The sequence below is a fragment of the Oryctolagus cuniculus genome, chromosome 7 (genome assembly GCF_051225735.1).
Source record: "Oryctolagus cuniculus isolate XC-2025 breed Fujian yellow rabbit chromosome 7, ASM5122573v1, whole genome shotgun sequence".
Lineage (NCBI taxonomy): Eukaryota > Metazoa > Chordata > Mammalia > Lagomorpha > Leporidae > Oryctolagus > Oryctolagus cuniculus.
The window spans coordinates 141496231-141519716 of record NC_142873.1 but is presented as its reverse complement, the minus strand read 5'-3'; the positions used below and the strand labels follow the sequence as shown (position 1 = coordinate 141519716).

General features: G+C 60.7%; 1 protein-coding gene and 1 long non-coding RNA gene across 7 annotated transcripts in view; one reads left to right on the top strand and one right to left on the bottom strand.

The window, feature by feature from the left end:
- Window positions 1-23486, bottom strand: part of COL16A1 (collagen type XVI alpha 1 chain) — a 55205-nt gene that overhangs the window by 30497 nt on the left and 1222 nt on the right. For 2 of the 6 annotated variants that reach the window (XM_089299138.1, XM_051832132.3), the window contains 27 exons: window positions 14066-14172; window positions 12038-12112; window positions 11828-11945; window positions 10870-10993; window positions 10403-10669; window positions 9483-9563; window positions 9218-9343; window positions 8391-8444; window positions 8098-8124; window positions 7487-7522; window positions 6436-6525; window positions 6200-6241; window positions 6057-6101; window positions 5930-5965; window positions 5520-5582; window positions 5171-5215; window positions 4993-5088; window positions 4779-4817; window positions 4232-4276; window positions 4018-4053; window positions 3447-3557; window positions 3046-3081; window positions 2559-2594; window positions 2394-2483; window positions 1981-2025; window positions 231-266; window positions 76-120 (listed from right to left, as the gene is read on the bottom strand). In XM_089299138.1, coding sequence (XP_089155264.1) covers window positions 76-120; window positions 231-266; window positions 1981-2025; window positions 2394-2483; window positions 2559-2594; window positions 3046-3081; window positions 3447-3557; window positions 4018-4053; window positions 4232-4276; window positions 4779-4817; window positions 4993-5088; window positions 5171-5215; window positions 5520-5582; window positions 5930-5965; window positions 6057-6101; window positions 6200-6241; window positions 6436-6525; window positions 7487-7522; window positions 8098-8124; window positions 8391-8444; window positions 9218-9343; window positions 9483-9563; window positions 10403-10669; window positions 10870-10993; window positions 11828-11945; window positions 12038-12112; window positions 14066-14172 — 1951 coding nt within the window. Of the gene's footprint in view, window positions 1-75; window positions 121-230; window positions 267-1980; window positions 2026-2393; window positions 2484-2558; window positions 2595-3045; window positions 3082-3446; window positions 3558-4017; window positions 4054-4231; window positions 4277-4778; window positions 4818-4992; window positions 5089-5170; window positions 5216-5519; window positions 5583-5929; window positions 5966-6056; window positions 6102-6199; window positions 6242-6435; window positions 6526-7486; window positions 7523-8097; window positions 8125-8390; window positions 8445-8557; window positions 8574-9217; window positions 9344-9482; window positions 9564-10402; window positions 10670-10869; window positions 10994-11827; window positions 11946-12037; window positions 12113-12750; window positions 12941-14065; window positions 14173-15693; window positions 15924-23486 lie in introns of those variants that run through there. The other 4 variants (XM_051832133.3, XM_017350238.4, XM_089299136.1 and 1 more) reach the window with 4 other exon arrangements.
- LOC138850692 (uncharacterized) lies at window positions 7721-10020 on the top strand. The gene is made up of 2 exons (XR_011390808.2): window positions 7721-7851; window positions 9787-10020. It is a non-coding gene; the product is annotated as an uncharacterized LOC138850692 (long non-coding RNA).

Sequence of the window (23486 nt, the reverse complement as noted above, 5' to 3'; positions counted from 1 at the left end):
TCCAGGGCCCAGGCACTGAGGAGCGGGGAGGCTGGAAGTAAGCAAGGTGTCTGTCTAGGAATTGTCCCCTCTCACCTTTGCCCCTTTGATGCCCGCTGGTCCTGCCGGCCCTGGTGGCCCCTGCATGATAAGAAGCCACATGTGACACCCAGCATCTGCCGGGGACCGGCCCAGGCCAATCGCTCCCACCTGTCCTCCCCCAAGCGGCTGCCGTCCCAGACAACACTTACCGGACTGCCAGCTGGCCCCGCCTCCCCAAAATTACCCTGAGAGCAGAGCAGAGAAGGCATGGTCAGACAAGGGGTGGGGTCTGGGTGCTAGAACATTCCTCAACCCAGAATTACAAGAGGAACCCCCCGGGACGTCTACACGACATCCTATTTCCTGGCTAGGGAAGCTAAGGCCCAGAGAGAGAAGAGCTCTTCCCCCAAGGCCCCTGTGGCCAGCCAGGGGCTCAGATCCATGTTTCTGGCCCACGTCCGCCTTCACAGACTCCCAGCCCCACGCTCACACTGCCCCGGCTCCCAGAGCTCATCTGCGTTCACCCAACAGCTGGGTCCTTCACCTTCCTACACGGAGCGCTGGGCCAGGCAGCAGGTGCACAGCGACAACCAGCGCTGGCTAAAACGCCTCGCGGGGCTTACACACTCAGAACCCTCAAAACACTGACTTCAAACAGCAAGGAAGCAAAGAAACCGAGGGAGGCGACAGAGTGAGTGGGAGGAGGCATTTCAGCCGGGGAGGCCTGGGAAATGTTAGCTGCGATTATCATCAGAAGGATGAGCCTAAGGTCGGCTGAGGAAAGAAGAGGAGGGGGTGGGGGAGAATGTTCTAGACGTTCCTAGTGGGGACCACAGGGACAGAATGAAGAGGTGGCAGCCGTCTTGACATGTTCCAGAACAGAAGGAGAGCCGGTGCCACTAAAGCACGGTGGAGAAGAGGAGAGACGGAGCCAGACGGACCTGGAAAGGCAGAAGCCGGGTCATCAGTAACTACCCGAGGAAAAGTGGACTGTTGAAGGGCCGCAGTGGCCATGCAGGGCGAGAGACGATGGCGGTGGGAGCGGAGAGAGCAGAGGCCCTGGAGGGAGGAGTCGCTGGCCGAAGCGCCAGATCCTAGCTGGTGGGCTGATGGCAGGCGTGGTGTGGGGGAAGGCAGGAATCAAAGGCGACGTGGGGGTTGGGGCTGGGGTCCAGGAAACTGCATAGATGCCAGTCCCTGAAGTGGAGAAGACTGGAAGGAGGGCGGGCAGTGGGGAGAGGGTGCACAAGCCCCATCTGAGTGTGCTTTGCCTCTCAGAGCTGGGCCTGCACACATGTCTACTGTACTGCCCGCACCAGGGCACTGGTTTGCCCACAGGGCCCTCATCCCCATCTAAGGAACACTGCATTGCAAGATCAATGTCCGCTGTCTCCAGTGTAGTCACAAACACAAACGCCGCCACGGGCCCGGAGACGGAGTGACCAGGCCCAGTGATGAAGACACACACTGGAGCCAGACTTCCTGGGCTCGGCTCCCAGCTCCACATCCAAACACTCGTGTGACTTTGAGCAATTCACTTGGCCTGCGTGCGCGGCTCTGCTCTCATCCATAAAATGGGAACAAAGGAAGAGGCACTCCAGAGTGCATGGGGAGGATAAAACAAGTGAACACATGGACAAGACTTGGAACAGGGCCCGGAGCATAATAAGTGATGAAGAAGGATTAAATGTTATTTTACTATAAGGTAGTCTTGAGTAAGCTTAATAGTTTTAGATGATCATTAAATTAAAAGTACAACACTAAGGAATTCTCTCGGAGAGCGTGCGGGCTCTTGGAAATAAATTATTGGACTCCATCTGCAAAACACTGGTGAATTTATTTCACTGTGAATTTACAGTTGGGTGCCTTGTCGACATCGTCTCTATTCCTGCCAGGGCCACCCCACCCTGCCTCCCTGCTAAGAAGCCTGCCGTCCCTGACCTCTGACCCAAGCCTCACCTTCTCTCCTTTCAGCCCTGCAGGCCCCGGAGCACCAGCTTTGCCCTGAGGAAAGAGCCAGGAGTCACAGCCTCTCCCACCCCAGGCCCCGCAAGGCCCCCCCTGGGTCCCAGTGTCCAGCCCGAAGGAGCAGGGCAACATCAGGATTCGGACTCTCACAAGCCCGCGGGTAGCTGGACAGTTCCTTCTGTCTACACCCAGGCACTTGGAGGTCCTAAGAGGAAGTCCCAGCCTGGGACATCCCAGGGACTGGGACTGGGACGGAGAGAGGACTGCGGGTGGGCCAGGGTGCAGGCTTGGGACATCTCCCTCGTGGCCTCTCTCTGGGTCCCTGCCCTTGAAGAATCAGGAAGGCCACCAGTGTGACAAGGACGGGCTGTGCAGGCCTGGGAGGGGAGGAAGCGGTCACTCACCGGAAGGCCAGGCAAGCCGAGGCCCGGGGAGCTCACTTCTCTGAGGTGCTGGGCTTCTACAGGCGAGCCGCAGGACAAGCAGGGCTCCCCCTGCGGGAGGGACAGAGGGATCAGAAAGGTTCCCGGGGAGGCAGAGGAGCAAAGCAGGAACGGGGGCTCCCTCACCTTCTCTCCTTTGATGCCTTGGATGCCAGGGTCTCCCTGCAGGGGAAAAAGGTTTGTGGGCTGAAACTGGGCACATTGGGGCAGCCCAAACTCTCTGGCCATAGATGAGGACAGCCCTGTTCCAACACCCCGGGGTCCCTCCACCCCAGAGGTGGGGCTTACCAGCCCATGTAACAAACGGGGGAAGAGGCCAAGGTGACACTCACATCCCACATCAGAGTGCCTGGGTTTGTGTCCCAACTCCTTTTCTGATTCCATCTTCCTGCTAATGAGCACTCAGGAGGCAATAGCCAAGTACTTAGGCCCCTGACACCCACGGGGGAGACCTGGATGGATTCCCTGACCCCTGGCTTCGGGCTGGCCCAGCCCCAGCAGTTGCAGGCATTTGGGGACATGAACCAGAGGAAAGGTCTGACTATCTCAGTCTCCCCGTCTTTCGTATAAATAACAATCTAAGCTTCCCCAACGGAAAGTTCCTGTTACGTACCCGATCACCTTTCTGTCCGGCAGATCCCAGGCCCTCCTGAAAGAGAAGCCCTGTGAGGGAGTGGGGCAGGGAGCCCAGGCCAGAACCCCAACCCAGCCCTGCCCATACTTCCAGTCATACCCAGGCCCAGGGCACAGCCCCACTCACAACAAGAGCCGGCTCCACCCCAGCGTGCCCAAAAGGCATCCTGGAGGCTCTTGGAGAGCTGTGGGAGGTTGCCATGGAGACCTCGGGCGGCACTCTAGCCTGGCCCTGAGCTCTATGGTCCAGACCCCAGCCTGACCCTCTGTCCACAATCTCTGTGGCCAGGAGAACTCAGCCCCTCTGCCCCATTCCTCTCGATGGTTGTGCCCCCCACCAAGGGTTGTTTGGTTGATTTGTGGGGGTCCCTGGGCACTCACCCTGATCGGAGCTGGATCACCTGGTTCTCCCTTGGGCCCTGGTTTTCCAGGCAGCCCCACAAAGTTCTGGAAATCTTCAGGCAGCGTTGGGCACACCTCACAGGGCTCCCCCTAGCAGAAGGGGGACTGTGAGTGGACAGGTTGGGTGAGACCCTGGGGAGGCGAGGGGCCTCTTGCCTGCAGCCGCCCTGGACCCTGGGTGGGCCAGTGCTTGCCCCCAGCACCAAAGTGGGCAGCAGGACACTGCAGATTCCTCCACTCGCGGGGAATCCTGGCCATCGCACAGCTCCCCTGCCAGAGCAGGCCCTAAGCCACTGTGTTGGGGGACAGACTGGGGTCTTGGGCTGAGAGCTGATGGGGTTGCTGCGTTCATAACCACGTATGTGGTACGGGCAGGATGTGACCCCAGCTAACCTCAAGCCGGGCTCTTTATCCACTGATCACAGACATTGTCCCTGGGGATATGGAAGGAGCGAGGGGCCCTCTGGGAAAGACCCAGCACTCCTCCGTGAGCCCCACAGAGAGGGGCTCCCTTCCCATCCCACTGGAGCCAACCAGGCCTGGGACTCACCTTCTGCCCCTTCATCCCTGGCACCCCTGGCTTCCCCTGTGGGAGAAGAAGCAGAGGGCATTAGTGCCAGGGCAGAGGGGCTGGGGGGCAGAGGGTCTGGGGGGCTGAGAGGGGCCCGAGGCCCGAGGTCACCTCTCTGGAGGCCTCAGGGGAACAGACACAGGTTTGGTGGACAAGATCCCCACCCCTCACCGACCAGATCGAGCTTACTCACGGGTTTCCCGCCAGGGCCTTCCCTTCCTGGCACTCCGGGGCTGCCCTGGGGTCAGAAGGAAGGTGAAGGGGGAGGCCTGGCTGATGTGACCACCACCCTTCTCCACCCATCCTCTTTCTGGTGGGAGGGACAATCACCTCCACCCTTCCGCCCCCATTTGATCCATTTGGTCGGTTAACTTTCCCTTCCTGCTGCCTGTCCTTCTCCATGTCTAACCCGAGCCCCCTGGCTTGCAAAAAGACGGGAGGAAGTGCTGCCTGGGGGTGCCCCATCCCTGGTGCAGCAGGTCAGAGGTTATCAGGGGAACCACAGACAGAGATGGTCACTCCCATGGCTCCCTGCTTATCCAGGGCCCTCCAGGGAAGGCCACGTGGTCTGGACCAGCCTGGGCCTACCCAGCCCCCATCTTTCAAGCACGGGGACAGGGACGGACCCCACCCTGGCCTGGCTGAGCCAACACCGGCCTCTCCGCTGGGCCAGGCTTTGTCTGCTCTTCTCTTCTGCCAAGCAGAGAGCCCCTCTGTGCCCGCCCCGCACCTGTGCTCACCTTGTTCCCCTTAGGGCCTGGTGGGCCACCTGGATCCCCCTGAGGGCAGAAACAGGGTCAGAAAAGGTTGCCCAGGGACCTCTCCCTGTGGCCTGGCAAGCCCGTCTACCCCAACCACCCCCCCCCACCCCCGCCTCCAGCCACAACCCCCAAGACATAGCCTCTTCTGCCCAGCCCCAGCCAAAGACAAGAGGTGAGACAAGGGAGCACTCACCGGGGTCCCCGGCAGTCCTATCCCAGGCGGCCCAGGGAGGCCGGGGGGCCCGGGCTCTCCTGCCAGCCCCTCAGGCCCCACAAAGCCAGGGTCTCCCTGGTACAGACACAAGGGGGTGAGGTGAGAGCTGTGGCTCTGCCCTGCCCCCACGCTGCCCCCCAACAGACCCACTGCTCACCTTCTGCCCTTTGGGCCCAATGACACAGATCTCTCCCGGTCGGCCCTGTGTGGAAGCAGGTAGGGGGTAAGAATGGCCCCAAGGCCTGGCATCTCCCCCCTGGGGACAGGAACTATCCCATGTGCCACTCTCACTGCCCCTCCCCAAGCCAGGCCGCTCCCCATGTCCCAGGACATCAGATAGGCGGGGGCTCTGAGGCTGGGGCTCAGGAGACCTGGGGTCCAGGTCCTGTTCTGCCCCCTCTTGCTGTGCCTCCCAGGGCTCAGCCCCTCCCCTCCCTGGCAAGCGGTGGTAGGGGATGGGTCCCCAGGGTTCAGTCCCAGCACAGAGCAGGGGCCCAGGAACCTACGTCTCGGCCCGGTTTTCCAGGCAGGCCCTTGATGCCTCCGTCCCCCTTCTCTCCTTTCTGACCCTGGGGAGGGAAGAGGCAGAGTGAGTGGGGCAGACAGAAGGGACTGGAGAGCTGTGTCTGGGAGGGAGAGCCACCTCCTAGAACCCTGGTCTCTGAATGGCTTTAGTCACCACAGTGGGACAGACAACAGGAAGAATTTCCCAAGCAGACAAGCCACCCCAGGAGTCGGTGACACTTACAAACCTCTAGATCTGGGGGCATTGGGACAAGGCAGGATGACCAGGGGGGAGAGGTGGGGGCAATGCCACTCTGCCACTGCCACCGCCAGCCTGGAAGACCCGGGACGCTGGCCCTCTGCATGCCCACTGGGCTCACGGACCTCCACCCCTCCAAATCCAGGCCTGTACCTTCTGGCCTGTTGATCCTGGGGGTCCTGAGGGTCCCTGAGAGGAGGAGACATAAAGAAGGGGTGAGGGAGGAAGGCGAGGCTGGGCCAGCACCCTGCAGCCCGCCCTCTGTCTGGTGCACACTCACCACGGCTCCTGCTGCGCCCTTCTCTCCTTTTGGGCCTTCTGCACACTAAACAGGGAGACAGCGCTGAAAGGGGCACAGGGGCACCCCATGGGCTGCAGAGGGGCTGCCCCCTACTGGCCCCAAAGCGCTGTCACCTGTCTTACCTGAAGCGGGGCATCGGGGGAGACTCGAACACAGTCATTGCCCTGGGGGTGGGGGGTGGAGAGCAAGGGTCAGGGGTGGGGCCTTCTGGGGACATCTCCTAGATCTGTTGTCCCATGTGCCCCTGGAAAACAGAGGCTTTGCATAGGAACCCCCAGGAAGACCCCGCCCTCATCCCAGCTCCCAGGGCACAGCTGGGAAGGGGCTGGCAGGAGCGGGGAAGAGCCAGGGCACTTACCCGTGCTCCTTTCTCTCCCTTGGGGCCTGATGGGCCTGGCGGGCCCTGCTCACCTTTCCCTCCCTTGGGGCCGGAGGGCCCAAGAGTGACCTGAGGGGACAGAGGAGAGAGCATCACACCTCAGGCAGGGAGAAGAAACCAGGGCAAGCAGCTCAGCCAGCGCAGCACAGTATGGTGGTAGGACTGCCAACCTGAATCCCAGCCCCTGCTCTGCGTCCCAGGCCATCTTGTCTGCTGACTCTATTCCGAAGGCAGTGAAACTTGCCAAGGTATCCAATCTACTTTCTCTAATCTGCCTGGTTTTAGCTAGCTCCCTCCTCCCCACACCCCCTTCCTGTTGCTAGGATAACATGGCTGCTTGGTTGCCATGGTAACCCCTTACCTCTGGGGACCATCAGATGCCTTACCAGATTTGGGCTGGATCAAAAGCGGGACAGGTAGCAGAGGGGGTACTTCCTGATGTACCCCAAAGTCAAGGGCGAGAGAAGCGCCCAGGTCGTGGGAAAGTAGTGACTCACGCTGCCCACGGAAGAGGTAGTGCCAGCTGGGTGCCAGCTGGGCTCTCACTAGGTCCCTCCCCCATTGTCTTTCTGGACCCTTAGAGGGAGCCTGAGCCTGGTCCAACTGGCGAGGGACAGGTCCTGTGTCCTGTGTCAGGTCCTGTGTCCACTTGGCTGCGGGGGCTGGTGTTGGGCTCTGTGACCCCCGCCCCACCCTCCCTGCTCTCCAGGCCTGCAAGATGACTTGCGAGGCTGTTCCAGCATAGCAGGCTCAGATCGCGTAGGAGTGCAAAGCTGGGCTCAGCAACCGAGGGCCTGACCCCACCAGCTGCCCCTGTGCCCAGCCCACCCTGGGGCCCAGTGCATCGCTGGATCACAGGACTTGGGGAGGTGGGTGTGGGGGCAGGCTTAGCTCTGGGAGATGGGCAGAGAGGGAGTAGAAATGCACAAAGACCCGCTTGTCCTCAACCAGGAAGCTGCCCAGCCAACTCCAGGCAACACCCACTCCCAGCCCTCGCCCACCCCACCCGGCCCATGCTCCGTTCACTCACATTGCTCTCTCCAGTACCCTTGTCACAGGGTGGGCACTGAAAGGCAAGAATAGTCCAGAAGGTCAATTCTGAGCCCCAGGACCCTTCTTCCACCCCCATCCCCACCCAACACACGCACACACAGAGGCACACACGCACCCACAGAGGCACACATGCACACACAGAGGCACACATGCACACACAGAGGCACACATGCACACACACGCACGCCCCAAGCCTAGAGAACATCACACTTCTGGGTGGAACCTGAGAGCGACACGGAGATGGGCATCCCGGAAACCACACCTCGCCCTTCCCTTCCCACCAGCCCCGATCCACAGCCATTTCTTCAGACCAGGAAATGGAAGCCCAGCCAAGACTAGCAGGTAAGACCCAGAATTAGGGGACCTGTGGCCAAGGCCTCCACGATGCCCATGGTCATTTGCTGCCAACTCAGCAATAGTGTCCCCAGGGCTACCTCGTGCACCCCAAGGAGAGGCAGTAGGCAGGCAGGGCCCAGGCATGGGCCCCAGTAAAGGCCAGCAGCTGTGTAGTCATCCAGCAGCCCCATGCCCAGCCTCTGTGCCCGAAGCCTTGTCCAAAGGCCTTTGCCAATCCAAATGCCTGCTCACCTCGTCGGCTGCTGTCTCCCGATGGACCTGGGAAGCAGGGAGGGGCATGGAACTCAGGGACCAAACTCTGCTGCCAACATCCCCTGCCCAAGAACCAGGCGTGGGCATGCTAGAGTGCCTGCCCCATCTGCCCTCCCTCTCAGGGCTGGCACCTACAAGTCCTAAGCTCTGTCCAGGAGCGGGGCCCGGCAGGAGGAGAGTGGGGGTGGAGTGTCTCCTCTGGGGGTTTACAGAGGGCACACAGGGCAGACTGAGGGCACCGCATGCCCCTCCCCCCCGCCTACCACCTCTACCTTTGCTCCCCTGTCTGCCTTCGGGCTGATTCTTCCCGTCAGCTGGGCATCCACCTAGGCAGAGGAAGCAGAGGAAAACTCTTGGGCAGGGAGCAGTTCTGGGGCCCACGCTGGCACCCAGGTGGAGGCAAGGACCCCAGGAATACCCTCAACCTGGAATCTGGCACCTCCTAGGACATCAAGGGCCTGCCCAGACCCCGGAGGCCTCCCTCGCCGGCGCCCCTTCTCTTTCCCTACCCACGTGATGTCGGAGAAAACAAGACCATGAATCAATGGGCTCCTGTGTTCCGGCGGCCAAGGCCAGGCATGATGCCCAGGAGGGCAGGGACACTGCCCAGCCAGGGGGCGGGGCTAAGGGAGGAATTGGGCTTCCCTGCCACCTCCAAAGAACCTAGGAGGGCAGCTGGCCATGGTGCTGGGCAGAGAAACAGCTTGGCATTGACCAGGACTGCATTCTGGAGAAGGAGCCAGCCCTGGGGGAAGCAGTGGGACCTGGCCTCTGACCCCAGGATGTCCCTGTCTCGGAGAACCTGCATTGGGGAGCAAGCCTGGTCCTGTCCTCATCAGAATTTTCTGGGTGGCACTGGTGAGGGTCTGGGCTTAACTCTCAATGCCAGCAGTGGGCGGGCACAGGGTCACTCACTGGGCTGTGTCAGCCTTCCTGAGTCTTTTGGGATGGTATGCAAAGAGGTGGGGCTTCCTGTGCCCTTCCTGCCCTGGGCACATGGCCACCTGACCCTGGTGGCAGACCTCACAGTCAGGTCACGGGGAGGGGCAGTCTCTCCGGTGCCCGCCTGTGTCCACGTCTGCCGGCCCTGCTCACCTACCTTACTGTTCTGAGGTTCCTCAAGGCAGAAGCAGCGTGTGTAGACTTTGCCTTCCGTCTGCGGATTGATCTCGATGAGCTCATTATTCTGGGTGTCCCGACGGGCCTTGGAGGTCTCTGGGGGGCACTGTTTGGTATAGGGGAAGGGCCAGGGTCAGACTTGCCCCAAGACTCCCGGACACTCACTCCCAGACCCCCAAGGCCAGCACAGTGCGCCTGGGCAGTGCCTCGAGCCCCATCAGCTGTGCTAGGGCCAAGCCACTCACCCCTCCAGGGAGGATCTCACAGCAGCCCTCCTCCAGCACGAGCTCCGGGTCACAGTAGATGTGCGCCTGTTGAAGGTCAAACTGCAGGGGACAACACAGGTCACTTTCACGTGCTCCAACAGCTCAGTGCCTGGGCCTCCAGGGAGGCAGAGACGTCCCTGCAGGGTTGGACCTGCGGCGCTTCCAGTCTGCCTGGGAGACTCTCAGGGATAGAGCTGTTGGGGCCAGCGTGTGGAGCAGCAGGTAAAGCCGCCATCCCATGCGGACACCAGTTCAAGTCCTGGCTGCTCTACTTCCTATCCAGCTCCCTGCTGATGTGCCTGGGAAAGCAGCAGCAGATGGCCCAAGTCCTTGAGCCCCTGTACCCATGTGGGGGACGCTGATGAAGCTCCTGGTTCCTGCCTTTGACCTGGCCCAGTCCTGGCTGTTGCGGCTATGTGGGGAGTAAACCAGCAGATGGAAGATCTTTCTCCTCTCTCTCTTCCCCGCTCCCCCTGTAACTCTGCCTTTCAAATAAATAAATATTTTGTTTTCAAAATATAGCTGTCACCAAACACACATGCAGGGAGAGGGAGAGGAGGCCCAGAGGAGCAAGGAGGGAGCAGAGTCCACACAGGCTGGGCCTGGAAGAGACAGTAAATATTCCACAGATGACAACACAAGGAAAGGTGGTTCAGGCGGAGGTAGCAGCGGAGGCAGGGGCGGGGGGGGGGGGGGGGGAGCTTGACCAGGGATGAAAGGAGAGACATAAAGGAAGAGGACACACACAGTTCATGAAGGGCCTTGAATGCCAGCTTAGCACATTTAGGCTGGGTCTGGAGGCCAGTGGGGAGCTAAGGAGGATTCTGAGCAAGGGGAGGGCCTGGTGACATACAGAGGCCAGGGGTGCAAGCAGAGGCCAGGACCCAGCCTCGACTCACCGAGACGGGCTTGCCCTGCTCAGCGTCTAAACCCAGGAACACGTGGCCCAGCGGCCGCACAGGTCGCCAGGGCCCCAGGGGCTGGGAGGAGGCGGAGACGCAGTCCACGTGCACGGAGGCCACGCGTCCAGCCACGCTCAGCATCAGTTTGTGCCAGCGCAGGTCAAAGAGCTGGGGCACTGGGAAAATGCAGGACATGAAGTCGCCATCTTGGCCCTGGGCCCGGAGCTCCAGGCTCCGCTCCTGGCTGTTGACTTCCAGGGAAATCTGCATGGGATTGGGAAAGAGGAAAGAGCGGATTCAGAGCTCCAGGGCTCCAAACTCAAAGGCCTTGGAGCTCAGTGCTCAGGAGGGGACATGCAGACTCAGCGAAGAAAGCTGGCTGGGGTCAGGTGTTGATGGGTTGGGGATGGCGCAGGGAGGCCCCAGAAATCACAGCTGGGAAAGAGGTCGGGCGTGGGGCTCACCTGCGGGTACCCATCTCCATCAGTCACTTGAAACAAGTACCACGTGCTCTGGGGAGTGTGTTTCTTCAGCAGCAGGGTCAGCACCAACGCAAACTCCTCCGGGAAGCCCCGAGGGAACACTCGGCTGGGGATGGAGCAGAGAAGGTGCCATGAGGCTCGGGTGTGAGGGCCCCCACTGCCGCCCACCTGGGCTCTCCATCTAGGGAGCCTGCCCCAGGCACACACAGGTCAGACTTCTAGCCCCACAGGAGGGTGCTGCCAGAAGCTCACGGGACCTGGAGTGCAAAGGTAAGTTGATCTCAGTATCAACATTTTGAAATCCGTGCACCGTTTTTCCACCAGAGGCCAGCCCCGTGAGCTTTCTAAGACCTCTCGGATCCACTCATTCATTCTCTACACGTTCATCAGGTGCCTGGCTGCTGGGGATCACAGTGGGGGAGATGCCTGCCCCCTTGGCGTGTCCAGTCGGATGGGGGTGTGGGTGGACCACACACCAAGAAGGCCCAGAATGACCGCTCTGTGCAACCTGCAAGGAACCAGACTCCCCGGAGGGGCTGACTGGGGGTGGGAGGCGGGATGCTGAAGAAGACCAGAGCAGCAAGCAAGAACTGAAGCCTGAGACACAAGCAGGGGCCGGACCACCCGGGGATGTGTGGGAGTCTGGACTTCACAGGGTGGACACACACACACACACACACCCCTCTTGCCAGGTTCCGCCCCCATCCTGGAGTTCTTGGGGTGCCCTTAGGGTACAGGCCTGTCCCTGCCCCCAGTGTGAGCCGAGCTGGGGGAGATCTGGGAGTGGGGCTGTCATGTGCCCTGTCTCTGAGCAGCCTGAAGGCCCAGGGGTAGGTATGAAATGCCCCGCAGACGGGGCTCCCAGCTGGGGCCCCACATCCAGAGTCGCTGGGGGGGCTGACTGCAGCAGGGATCCTGGCCGTCACCCTGGGGCCTTTACCGTGTGGGCTGGGTCAGCGGGGCCGCCCCCAGCCGCAGGATGAGAGGCCCCTTAGGGTTGCGGATCTTCTTGATGGCGGACGTCTTCAGGAGGCTGAGTCGGCGGATGAGGTTGAAGCCTTTAGGGGAGACAGTGCACAGCTCAGCTGAGCAGGCGAGGAGAGGGTGCAGACGCCCAGAAGAGGGGCCGGCAGGACAGACAGGTACTCACCGGTCACGTTGGCGGACGGATCGCTGCTGTGTTCCAACTTGAGGCCTTCTTGCTGGGAAGGTGGGCACTGCCCCCCTGGAAGGGAATGGGGAGCCAGGCATTAAGCGGCTCTGGCCAAGGGAGTTGCATGGCTGGGCTCTTGGGAACGCTGGGGAGGAGCAAGTGCGTAGCACCTTGTTGTGGACCCATAGCCAGGACCTGCCTCAAGGCTGCCTGCACCACGTGCCTTCTGAATCCCAGCTGCCCCGGGAACCAAGGCGACCCCCACCCTCTGCCCCAGCATATAGTCCGGAAGACTGAGGCCCAGAGGCTGAGACCCCGGGCCAAGAAATGAGTCAACAGCCAAGCAGAATCAGAACTCGAGAAAGTCAAATCTCCCAGTGCTCCAAGGGGCCAGGCCAGCAAAGAATAAAAGATACCCTGGGCAGCCCCGGAGGGCCACGCTGGGGAGCTGCGTGTGTGTGCGCGCGTGTTCTCGCCATCATGCCCACCCAGGGCAGGTGGGGAACCGTCAGGGTCATGCACGCCTTGTGTCAGGCATGTACAATGGCATGCGTGTGCCCACATGTGCATGAGTTGTGGACAGCCATGCCATGAGGGATGTCACATGCAGCTGGTACACATGTCCTCAGCAATGGGTGGGTTCCCACGTCCCACAACCAAAGCAGACAAGCAGGCCAGATAAAAGCTAAGCCAACAGAATGGCTTTTCACCTGGGTCACCGTCTTGTGAGATATGAGATGGAGGGTCTGAGGGGACCCCAAGCTCCAGGGCACCATCAGGAGGAACTTGGGGCTCCAGGCAGGGTACATTAAGGGAATAAGGGCTCCTAAAGAGGATGGTTGAATTCAGGTCTCCAAAGCCCTGAAGGGCCAGGTGGGCAGCCATGGGCCTCCCTCTGCCTGGGACTGGCTGAGCGGAAGTATTGAGGGAGGTGCTGTGGCAGCAGAGACAGAGGGGGGACTTGGAAAGGCCATCCTAGCAACGCAGATGGGGCAGCGGGACGAGACATCGAAGACTGCCCCTAGAACCTGGCGTTCCACTCCCTGGCAAGCCTGGCTGGCAGGAGCCCTGGGTCCCTGAACTCAGCGACCCCACTGCAGCCTCCCTCCCTCTGGTCTGGCCAGAAAGACCATCACTGTCTTCCCCAGCACAGCACGATGGGTGACTCACCCCTTGGCACCGGGCCCAGATTCCTTACAGATGTGGAAATTCTCTGCCCCAGCCCCCTCAGGGGACCTGGAGCGGGAGAGGAGAGCAAGGCTCACGAGCACACACGCAGGGAATGATACGTGCACGCAGGGCAGGCACACACAGCCGCCGGGCAGGCACGCTCACCCCCAGCGCACAATCCCTCTCGCTTCAGCACCCGGCTCCTCCTGCCCCCTCCCCCACTCCCCAGCTGGATCTGGGTTCCAGAAGTTCTGTTTCCACTTGGCTAGGCAGGGTGCTACCCAGCCCAGAGGGCACCCAGTGAGGCTGGGCAAGTTGCCCGATCAACTTCCCCTGGCTTTGAGCCCTAGAAAGCTGCACCCTTAGTCCCAGCCAGCCTTCGGGCCTCGGGCAGGCCTTTGTCAGAGATCCAGATCAGCACAGGAGGAGGACAGGGCTGCAGGACAGCTTCTCCCCCGCGCAAAGGATCCAAGGCCTCGGGCATCTTCAGCAGGAAGAACGCACTGCCGTTCCTGCCCCGCCCCCAGAGGCCTTCCCAGCATGTGAGCACAGGGTGGGTGACGGAGCGGGGAGGAAGCTGTTCTCCCACACACAGGGACACAGGAATACGAACAGAGTAACTCTGAGTGCAAACACAGCCATGCTCAGGGCACAAACACGCACATGCACACACACACTCTCCCGCTCACCTCACACAGGTGCCAGCACCGCAGGCTATCCTGGGCCCAGCCCCTAGACTCTCCCCTAGGGCCCCCATGACTGGCATGCACATGGTCACATATGCATAAGGACTCCGGCATCGCCAGGAGCCAGCTGCAGGCCTGGGGGATCCTGACCCTCCCTATGCCATCTCACCTGTGTTTGCTCCATGGCTGAAGGTGGCCCAGAGGCCGAGCAGCCAGAGGCCAGGAGCCCAAGATACCCACATCTTGGTCCAGAGAGATGAGCCACAGCCACAGCACCTGAAAACCAGAGACCGGGAAGACGGGATCCTGAGTTGACACAGCACGGCTTACACGTGGGCAAGCGGCAGCCAGCGCATGGGGCCCAGGCACTGGGACTGCGGTGGCGGGCGGTCTGGCCGGGCATCAGCCCCTCTCAGGGCCCCAGCCACAGGCTTTGAGCTAGGATCTGCGCGGGGGCGATATTCAAAATATTTAACCACTGGTATGGCACAGACATGGACCAGCAGGGCAGAGTGCTGGCCAGAGCATCCAGACGGGGGCCAGGCAGCACCTGACCGTGCCAGTGGCTGGATGAAGGAGCAGTCGAGAGAGTTCTAGAAGCCCAGAGAAGTCAGGATCATGCTGGGGCTTGAGAATGGGAAGCATTTCAGTATTTTAATAAGTTGCGCTCTGTGCTAGTGTAGACCAGCCTCGTATCTGGCTAGCTGCACTGGGCTCTGCCAAGGCAGCCCTGCAGGCACCCGCGAGGTCAGGGGCCGAGGCTCCTGGCAGGTCTCACAGGTCTGCGTGTGGGCCAGGAAGCTCCCCCCATGGAGGCGGTGGGCGGGAGAGCAGGTCGCCAGGGCTCGCGATCTTGTTGCCAACCTTTCCTACTGATGGATGCTCGTCTTTTAGTTTTATGAAACCCTGATGGATGGGCCCAGATAAATCAATGCAGGCTCTGCATGCGGCCAGCAGCGCTGTATATCATCCGGCCCCCTCCGGACAGGCAGCTCGGGCGCGCACAGAGCCACGTGTGTGCGTGCACAGCACGTGTGGAGGCACAGGCACATGGATAAGCGGACACACACACGGTACTGGTATGCGCACAAAAGCCCACGCACACACAGGCATGCTCGCTGGTCTGCCCAGCCACACCAGCCTGCACACACACACACACACAGCCAGCTAATGACCACCCCTCCAGTAGGCCTTCCTGCTGGGAAGTTCTTACGTGAGTCTGACCTCATTCCTTCCAACTGTAATGGAATCCTATGCCGCACACCCCACTATCATGGATAGTGAGTGAGAACAGAAGGGTCCCCTCACCCCAGTAGATTTGGAGACAGGACTTCAGCCTCCTTCTTCCTGGGACAGAACCGTGCCCTCACCCCATTCACCCTCATCCTAAAGGTGCACACTTCCCATCTCTCAAAACCCATCCTGCTCTGCCCTTGCTGCCAGCCAATGGAAGGCCGGCCACTCCACACATGCGAGGGCCTGCAGAGGCGTGAGCACAAATGTGCTCTTCCCGGCTCCTCCGGATCTCTGGCCTCCACTGCCCAGGCCTCAGCCAGAGGGGAGGGCCACAGGACGCGAGGGAGAGAAGCTGCCAGAGACACGGCCCTAACACAGCAGCGCGGATTCGGGGGCCGGGAGAGGCAGAACCAGGATGGAGTTTAGAGTTCATGCCACTGCAGAGAAGATGACCGAGGCCCAGAGAGGGGACGCCACTTGCCGCAGGTCACACAGCAAGTCGGGAGCAGAAAGGGCCTTTCAGCCCAGAGCCCCAAGGCAGCCCGCTGCACCCCCACTTACCAGTGGTAAGGGATGCCCTCACCTCCCTGAGCAGTCCGGGCAGCCTCAGGCAGGCAGCCAGCCAAGGCAAGCAGGGCCTTGCTTCCTCAGGCCCCCTGGTGGGGTCCTCGATCTCTCCTGGCTGCCGGCCCCGCGGGTCCCCAGCTTCCCGCGCCGGCCCCGGAGCTCCCGGGGCTGAGTGCCGCCGCCGCCGGGGCGCACGCCTGCCTGCCTGCCTGCCTGCCTGGGACTGCGGCCACTCCGGGTGGGGGAAGAGGGGCGGCTCCAGGGGGCTGGGGGCCTGCCAGGGCGTCTAATGGAACACAGCTGGGCCCGCCCGCCAGGCCGGAGGAGGCGGGAGGCCGGGAGGGGCCCCGGCGGCAGCGGGAGAGGCGGCTGGACCGCCGGACCGACGCGCAGTCCCGCTCCTGGCCTGGCCGGGAGCCCAGGCCCGCCCCTGCCGCTTCCCCGCCAGGTGAGCGAGCAGCGCGCTGCGCTAGGCGGGACCTTGCGTGCCCGGAGCTGCCCCGGAAGGGGGTTCCTGCGCGGGGGGCAGGCGGGGGTCTGGCGCTCTGAGAGCTGGGCCTGGAGCTTAAAGAGCCTTCCCGGTACCCAACCCCCCCCCACCCGCCCCTGTTCCCCTGCCTTGGCTGGGCCCCCAGAAGGCTGGGGGAGGCGGGTAGGGACCCTCCTCCCAGAGTCCAAGGAACTGGTGACGTGGCTGCCAGCCGAGGCTCAGCGGTCAGCTTTTTCCAGCTTCTCGGCCTAGCATTCCTGGGCAGCCTGTCCCTCTGTCTGTCTGCACTAGGGCTGGGAGAGAGGGGAGCTAAAGCAAGCCCTGTGCTCTGGCCTCCCTCCCAGAGCAGTGGCGCCGAGCAAGGCCCCTTATTCCCCCTGACTCCACGAGCTTTAGGAGGGCTCACCTCCCGGTGCCTGCCTCCAGCCCAGCTCTGAGTGCAACTCTACTTTCTCATCTGTGGGCTGGGAGCATGCGGGCCTCACACCTCTGCTGTGAGCAGGAAGCAAGTGAGGGTCTGTGGAAACGCTCAGACACTGTCCGGCATGGAAGAGGGCTCAGTAAATTATCATTATTCTGGTGCTCCCAGGTGGGGCGTGGGGAGAGGGCCAGGCTGGGGCAGCCTGGTGATGGGGAGGAGGTTGCCTTATACGAGGTCCAGGCAGGCAAGAGCAGTTGAGGCAGGACAGAAGATCAGGCTTCCAAGGGAGAAGCCACAGGTGGTGTCCAGAGGCAGGGGCTTGGTGACCTCCCCCGGGAGGGGGCTTCCCCCTTGGAGGCACCAAGGCTGAGACACCCCAGCAATGCAGGCTCAGGCAGCTGCTGAGGGGTAGAAATGGGTTTGGGGGTCACCCAGGGAGTAACTGAGTGCCTTGATTGTTGTGGGGGTGGGGGGGGGTGCTTCCTGTCACCCAGCCCTGTGGCTCCATCTAACCCAAATGGGGTCGGGGGGCAGGTCTGGGGTTTCCTCCTCCAGACCCAGAAGCGCTGAGTCAGTGGAAACCCCAACCACGCCACTGCCACGGAGGCGCCCCACTGTGGTCCCCGCGCAGAGCCGGCCCAGATGCTGTGGCGGGGCCTGGGAAACGCTGAGCTCAGCAGGCAGGAAGTGCAGGGGGTGGGGTTCGCCGGTCCGCGGGGCATGGAGGGGGGCACTGGGGACAAATAGGTCAGGCTCTGTCCTAAGAACTCACATGTGTGATCGTCTCTTCCCCACCGCCACCTCCCCCCCACCACCCCGGGAAGCAGCGTTCTCGCCTCATTCCCATCTCAGTGAGGGAAGCCTAGAGCAGATAGGAGGCCACGGCTGCCCAGGGTCGCACACAGCCACCGGCAGAGTGGAGACTCAGCACAGGTCCAGTGGCCTGTTGGGCTATCCTGGCCTCTCCCACCCTTCCCCCACTCGCACGTGGCTGGCAGGGAACCTTGGAAGGAGGAGTCTAAATGCCTTCCCATAGCACCCAAGGGTGCTCACAAGAACAGCCAAGCCTAGGACACATGCTCTACCCAGAGCCACTGTCACGGATGCAGTCTGGAGGTGTGCCTGTGCCCCTTCCGCCCCCGGCCACACCTGGCTGCACCCAGAAGCCCGCAGTCAGGTACGCTCTGTCTGCACTGGGGTGTGCAGACTCCACCTGCACACGTGCACTCATGTTCACACAGACACGCCTGACCCCAGAACCGGGCACACACGCTGCCCCTCCACAGCCACATCTACAAGACCACATACAGGAGCCTAAGCTCATCTAAGCCACAGAAGGAGATCCCAGGGCAAACCCAGCACTGATGGGGGCAGGCTTCTGAGCACTGCCGGTACTTACATGTGCACATGCAGTCACATGCATGTTCACCCAGACATGCACACGTATACATAGAAACAAAGAACACAGGTGTGCACTCACACACAGAGGAGCCTGCAGCCCCGCGGCACATACACGTGCACCCACAGACACAGGTAGCCACACGCGCTCAGAGACGCACACACGGGCACGGGGGCACGTGTCCCTGCACTCGGCGAGGCTGATATATTCACATGCATTCAGCCTCAGGAAGCCTTGCGTGCCAGCAAGCTGGGTATCCCGTGGGGCTGGGCTCAGTGCCCTCACCCCAGATGGCATCGCCACGAGGTAATCAACGCTGCTAATCGCCACCAGCTGCCCCGGAGCCTGCCTGCCGCTGCCGGGTGGGACTACCAAGGCCTCCTGGGCCCGGGAATGTGCCCAGATGTTGGCGGTGCCCAGGGCCTCCCATCACCCTAGCTGCCCACTGGGGAATCCCCATCTGGCAGGAGCAGCCCCTGGGGCTGGGGGAGGGCCCAGAGCAGAGCCAGATGAGCCAGGATAGGCCCCGAGCCCCCACGCAGGCAGGCAAAGGTGGTCTGAATGTCTTCGGCTTGCAGGATGAATGCGGCACCTGCTCACGTGCACACCCAGGCCCTGGGGTACATGCACACAGGTGTGCACACACAGACAGACATCATAGGAGTGATTACTTCCTGCAGATCTGGTAAATGTCACCATAATTCATTCAGGTGCTCAGGCCACGCCCTCGGCTGGGCCCCCTTCCCTGCCCTGCTTTGGGTCGTTCTGTCCCTCCGATCCCCAAACATGACTCACATTCATCCACTTCTCCCTGCTTGCCCAAGCCCCCATCATCTTCCTCCCCTCCGCTGAGGCTGCAGAAAGAACCCGGAACCCCCTCACTGAGCCGCCCGCAGCCTGGGCGTCAACACCCCTGCTCCCCACCCGGCAGCCACTGAAGCATTTTTCAGCCTGAATCAGTTCACTTCCCTCTCCTCCTTCAGTCTTCCAGTTCTCATGACACCCAGAATAAAACACAAAATCCTCCCCTCGGCCTCGCCAAGCCCTGCAGGACCTGGCCCCTGCCTTCCTGCCCGCCCCTCTCTCAGCCCTCAATTCATCACATCGGCCGTCCCTTTCCCATCTGCTCTTCCCTCTGCCTGGAAAGGTTTGCCTCTTTCATGTCCAGGGCTCCCCTGCTGAGTCACCGCCTCCAAGGGCCCTTCCCTGACCACCATCATCCCTCTCATCTCTTTGAGGAGTGCATCTCTGTGTCTCTGGGCTTCCCTCGTTTCTCCAGGCAGCTCCCCACGTCTTCCCTGTCACGTGACCCTGTTTTAAATCTCTGCGCAGCTCTGGTGTTTGCTCATTGTCTTTCTCGCTCACAGACACTGAGCTTCCGCGAGTGAGCCCGTCCACCATGACGGTAGCCCGCAGCTGAGCCTGGCATCCCACAGGCACCCCGCCAGGGACTGAATGCATGAACGTGCACGCAAGCGCCAGCCAGACTCTGAGACGCTGGCCCGCACCTGCAGGAGGCATGACAAAAGCACACACACACCACCGGCCCGCACCTGTAGGAGGCAGGACATAAACACGTACACGTGCACACACACACACACACACACACACATGCACACAGCTCTGGGGCATGGAGGAGAGGTGGTAACCTGAGGCTCCGGGCCTCTCTCTCCTACTCTGGCTTCTCTGGGTGCCTCTGTCCTGTCTCCTGCGATTTCAGGGCACTCTCGCCGTCTCTGGCCCCTTTTCTCTGCGTCGGTTGTAAAATCACTGCCTCTTGAGCGCTCCGAGACACGGTCCCTCTCTGCAGCTCTCTCGCCTTTGTTTCCAGCTCCCCAGTTTGCATCTGTTTGGGGATCAGGGGCTCTCACCCTGCATCTCCATCACCTGGGCCCCTGGAGTCTGGCTTTTTCTTTTGCTCACACTTTCTGCATCTTTATGTCCCTGTCTTCTCTCTCTCTCTCTCTCTCTCACACACACACACACACACACACACACACACACATCCCTGCCATCGTTGTCTTCACCCTGTGTCTCCAGGTATTTCTCTCTACCTGTCTGTGTCTCTGTTTCTGGGTGTCCATCTCTCTGTCTCTCTTTCATTCTCCCTCCCTCTCTCTCCTTGCCCTAAATCAACCTTGCTTCTGTGTGTCCACAGCCTGTGGTGTCCCTGTGGCAGGGACACCCATCTTTCACCTCTGGCTGGCAGCTCTACAGCCCTGGTGGGATCCAGTCTGCCTTACCTGGCTGCTGTATTACAGGACCTGGTCTGAGGATTTTACCCCAGAGGTTCTCAGCTGGGGATAATTTTGCCCCCTCGGCAATGCCTGGGGATATTTTTTAAGATTTATTTACTTGAAAGGCAGAGTGACGGGGTGGGGGAGGTTGAAGAGAGAGAGAGACCTTCCCTTCACTCCCCAAATGCCTGCAACAGTCAGGGTTAGGCCAGGCCAAAGCCAGGAGCCAGGAACTCCATCAGGGTCTCTCACATGGGTGGCAGGGGCCATCCTCCACTGCCTTCCCGGGCCACAGCAAGAGAGCTGGAATGGAAGAGGAGCAACCGGGACTAGAACCTGGGATGCCAGCGCCGCAGGAGGAGGATTAGCCAAGTGAGCCGTGGCGCCGGCCAGGTGCCCAGTTTAAATCCAGGCTCCATGTGCGACCACTGTGTGACCCTGAGCTGACTGCGTGGAGAAGCACCTGGCTCCTGGCTTCGGATTGGCACAACACCGGCTGGAGCGGCCATTGTGGGGTGAACCAATGGAAAAGGAAGACCTTTCTCTCTGTCTCTCTCTCCCTAACTCTGCCTGTCAAAAAAAAAAAATTGAAATAAAATAAAATAAACTGGGCACCTGGAGAGAGTGCTTTCCAGGAAAGAGCCTGCAAGGCAGGTGCCTGGCCAAGCCTGTTCCCCGTCTGAGCCTCCTTTTCCTCCTCTGTCAGGCAGGACCCACTGTCTCATTTAACTCCACAACAGTTCTAAGAGGTGAGGTGGTATCTTCACCTCCACATCATGAGAAGGTGAGGATTCAAGACTGACGTTTCAGAGGCTGGCGTTGTGGTGTAGCAGGTTGGGGTTCCTGGGTTCCTGTGATGCCGGCATCCCACATGGGCACAAATTTGAGTCCCGGCTGCTCCACTTCTGATCCAGCTCCCCATGAACGCAGCTGGGAAAGCAGTGGAAGATGACCCAAGTACTTGGGCCCCTGAACCCACATGGGAGACCCAGAAGATGCTCCTGGCTCCTGGCTTTGGCCTGGCCCAGCCCTGTTGTAGCAGCCACTTGGGGAGTAAACCAGCAGACGGCAGGTTTCTCTCTGTGTGTCTCTTCCCCTCGCTTTCTGTATCTCCACCTTTCAAATAAATAAATCTTAAAAAAAAAAAAAAAGATTGAAGTCTGAGTGCCACAGGGCTGGGAAGTAGTAGAGCAGATTTGAACTCAGCTCTGCCTGACCCCAGGGCCCATGACCTCAAGCAAGTAACCCGCAGCCCCCAGGTGCCATCAAGCTGGACAGCGGGAATTCTGAAACAGGAGGACGTGGTAACCACCAGTGATCAGACCCCAGTCCCGAGTTTCTGCTTCTGCGGTTGGCTTTTCTGACAAGTTCCCAGGTGCTGCTGCTGCTGCCCCAGAGAGCGCACTGGGGAACTCGGGCAGTAGAGACCACACCTGAATCTGGGTTCAAATCCTGACACCTGCTCTTGCCAACCCGGGGTTGTCACGTCACTTGTTGTGAGAGCCACACTCACAGCGGTGAAAGGACTCCAGGAGAAGCTAAGGAGGGAAAGCCCCTCTCTTGATGCTGCCCCCTAGTGAGCACTCAAGTGCTTGCCGGGTTGACCACCCCCAACCCTGGCAATTGCCCAGTCCCTACCCAGAAAGTCTCCTAGAGGGCAGAGGATGAATCTTTCTTCCTCTTCTACCTGCTGGCCACCAGGACTGCAGAGAGAGGGCACAGAGATGGCGCCTCAGGACAAACATGAGAGGGACCGTGTGAGGCAGCTCCCAGCCCTCCGGGTATCACCCGGGGCCTCTGCCCCAAGGCACAGCACCTCCTGGGGCAGGGGTGAGAGTGGTGCACAGGCAGCATCAAGGACCCCCAGGGTGGTCTGACCCCCCTAGTCTTCCTCCAGGCCCTGCCCCATCCCCAATGACCCCAGCCTTTCACAGCAAGAACTAGCCTCCTGAGGCCTGATGGTGTAGTTTGTGGCCCCTTACCCTAGAATCCCTTTGGCTACCAACCAACTCAAGTCAGCCCTGCTGTGCTGTGTTGAGCTTGAGCTAACCTCTGGGCCTCTCTGGGCTTTATTTTCTTCACCTGTAGAAATCAAGTGAGTGCTTCGCCTAGTGACTGGGTATGAGCTCCAGCCCTAGGATAACTGGGTTCAAGCCCTACTTCACCACTTACTAGCTGTGTCAGCAATTTAGCAAATCAACTCTACCTCCTAGAGCCTGTTTGACCTTGAGGGTCAGCTGAGACGGCATCTTCGAAGAAGCGAGCAGTGGCTGGCATCTGGCCTCGCAGTTAAGCTGCTGGTTGGGGTGCCTGGGTATGGACCCAGGTGGATGGGTTGGCGCTCCAGCTCTGCTCCCAAGTCCAGCTTCCCGTCAGTGCACATCATGGGGGGTGGCAGTGATGGCTTAAGACGTTGGGCTCCTGCCACCCCCATGAAAGATCTGGATTGAGTTCAAGTTCCTGGCTTGAGCTTAATTAACCCAACCGCTGCTGTTGTGGGCATTTGGGGAGTGAACCAATGGGCAGGCACTCTCTCTCTGTCTGTCTGCCTCTCAAAGTGCTGAGCTTGGTTCCTGGAACTCACAAAGCAGCAGCGATTCCAGACATGGAGTGAGTGTGTGGCACCCTCTCCACCACAAAACAACCAAGCACTTGGCTGGCTTCCCTGCCACCTCCCAGCCCCCGGCAGTCAACTTTGAGGCCATCTTCCTCTTTCTCCCCAAGTTAGGGGCGAGGAAGGCAGTTGGGAAGGGTCTCTGAGAGGTAGTGGATCTGTGCAGGCAGAGGAAGGGGCCCAGTTGCTTTTTGGCTAATTAAGCCCCTGAGGGAGCTGTTTTATAGCCTTAGATACAGGGCGCTTCGTAAATACTCACTGCGTGAACCAAAGGGGAGCCCCACTCCCCTCCACCAAGAGTGCACCAAGGAGTCTCGGGGTCGGGGGGAGGCACGGTGGGAGGGGAGCGTTCGGGGACTCCCAGACTCTTCCCTGGCATGCAAGAGCCTCAGACAGTTGGACTCATAAATTCTTTGAATCCTGGAATCTGGGTGGAGGGAAGCTTTGGCTGCTCCCCAATGCCGCCGCCTCCCAGCCGTGCCCACGGCTGGGCAGGGGAGGCCTGACACCCTGGTCTGGAAGGGAGGTGGAGGAGTGGGCGATGGAAGCGATGGAAGGGAAGGTGAGGGCGAAAACCCGACTTCTTCCTCTCGGGCAGAAAATAAGATCAAAGATCAGAGAGGGTT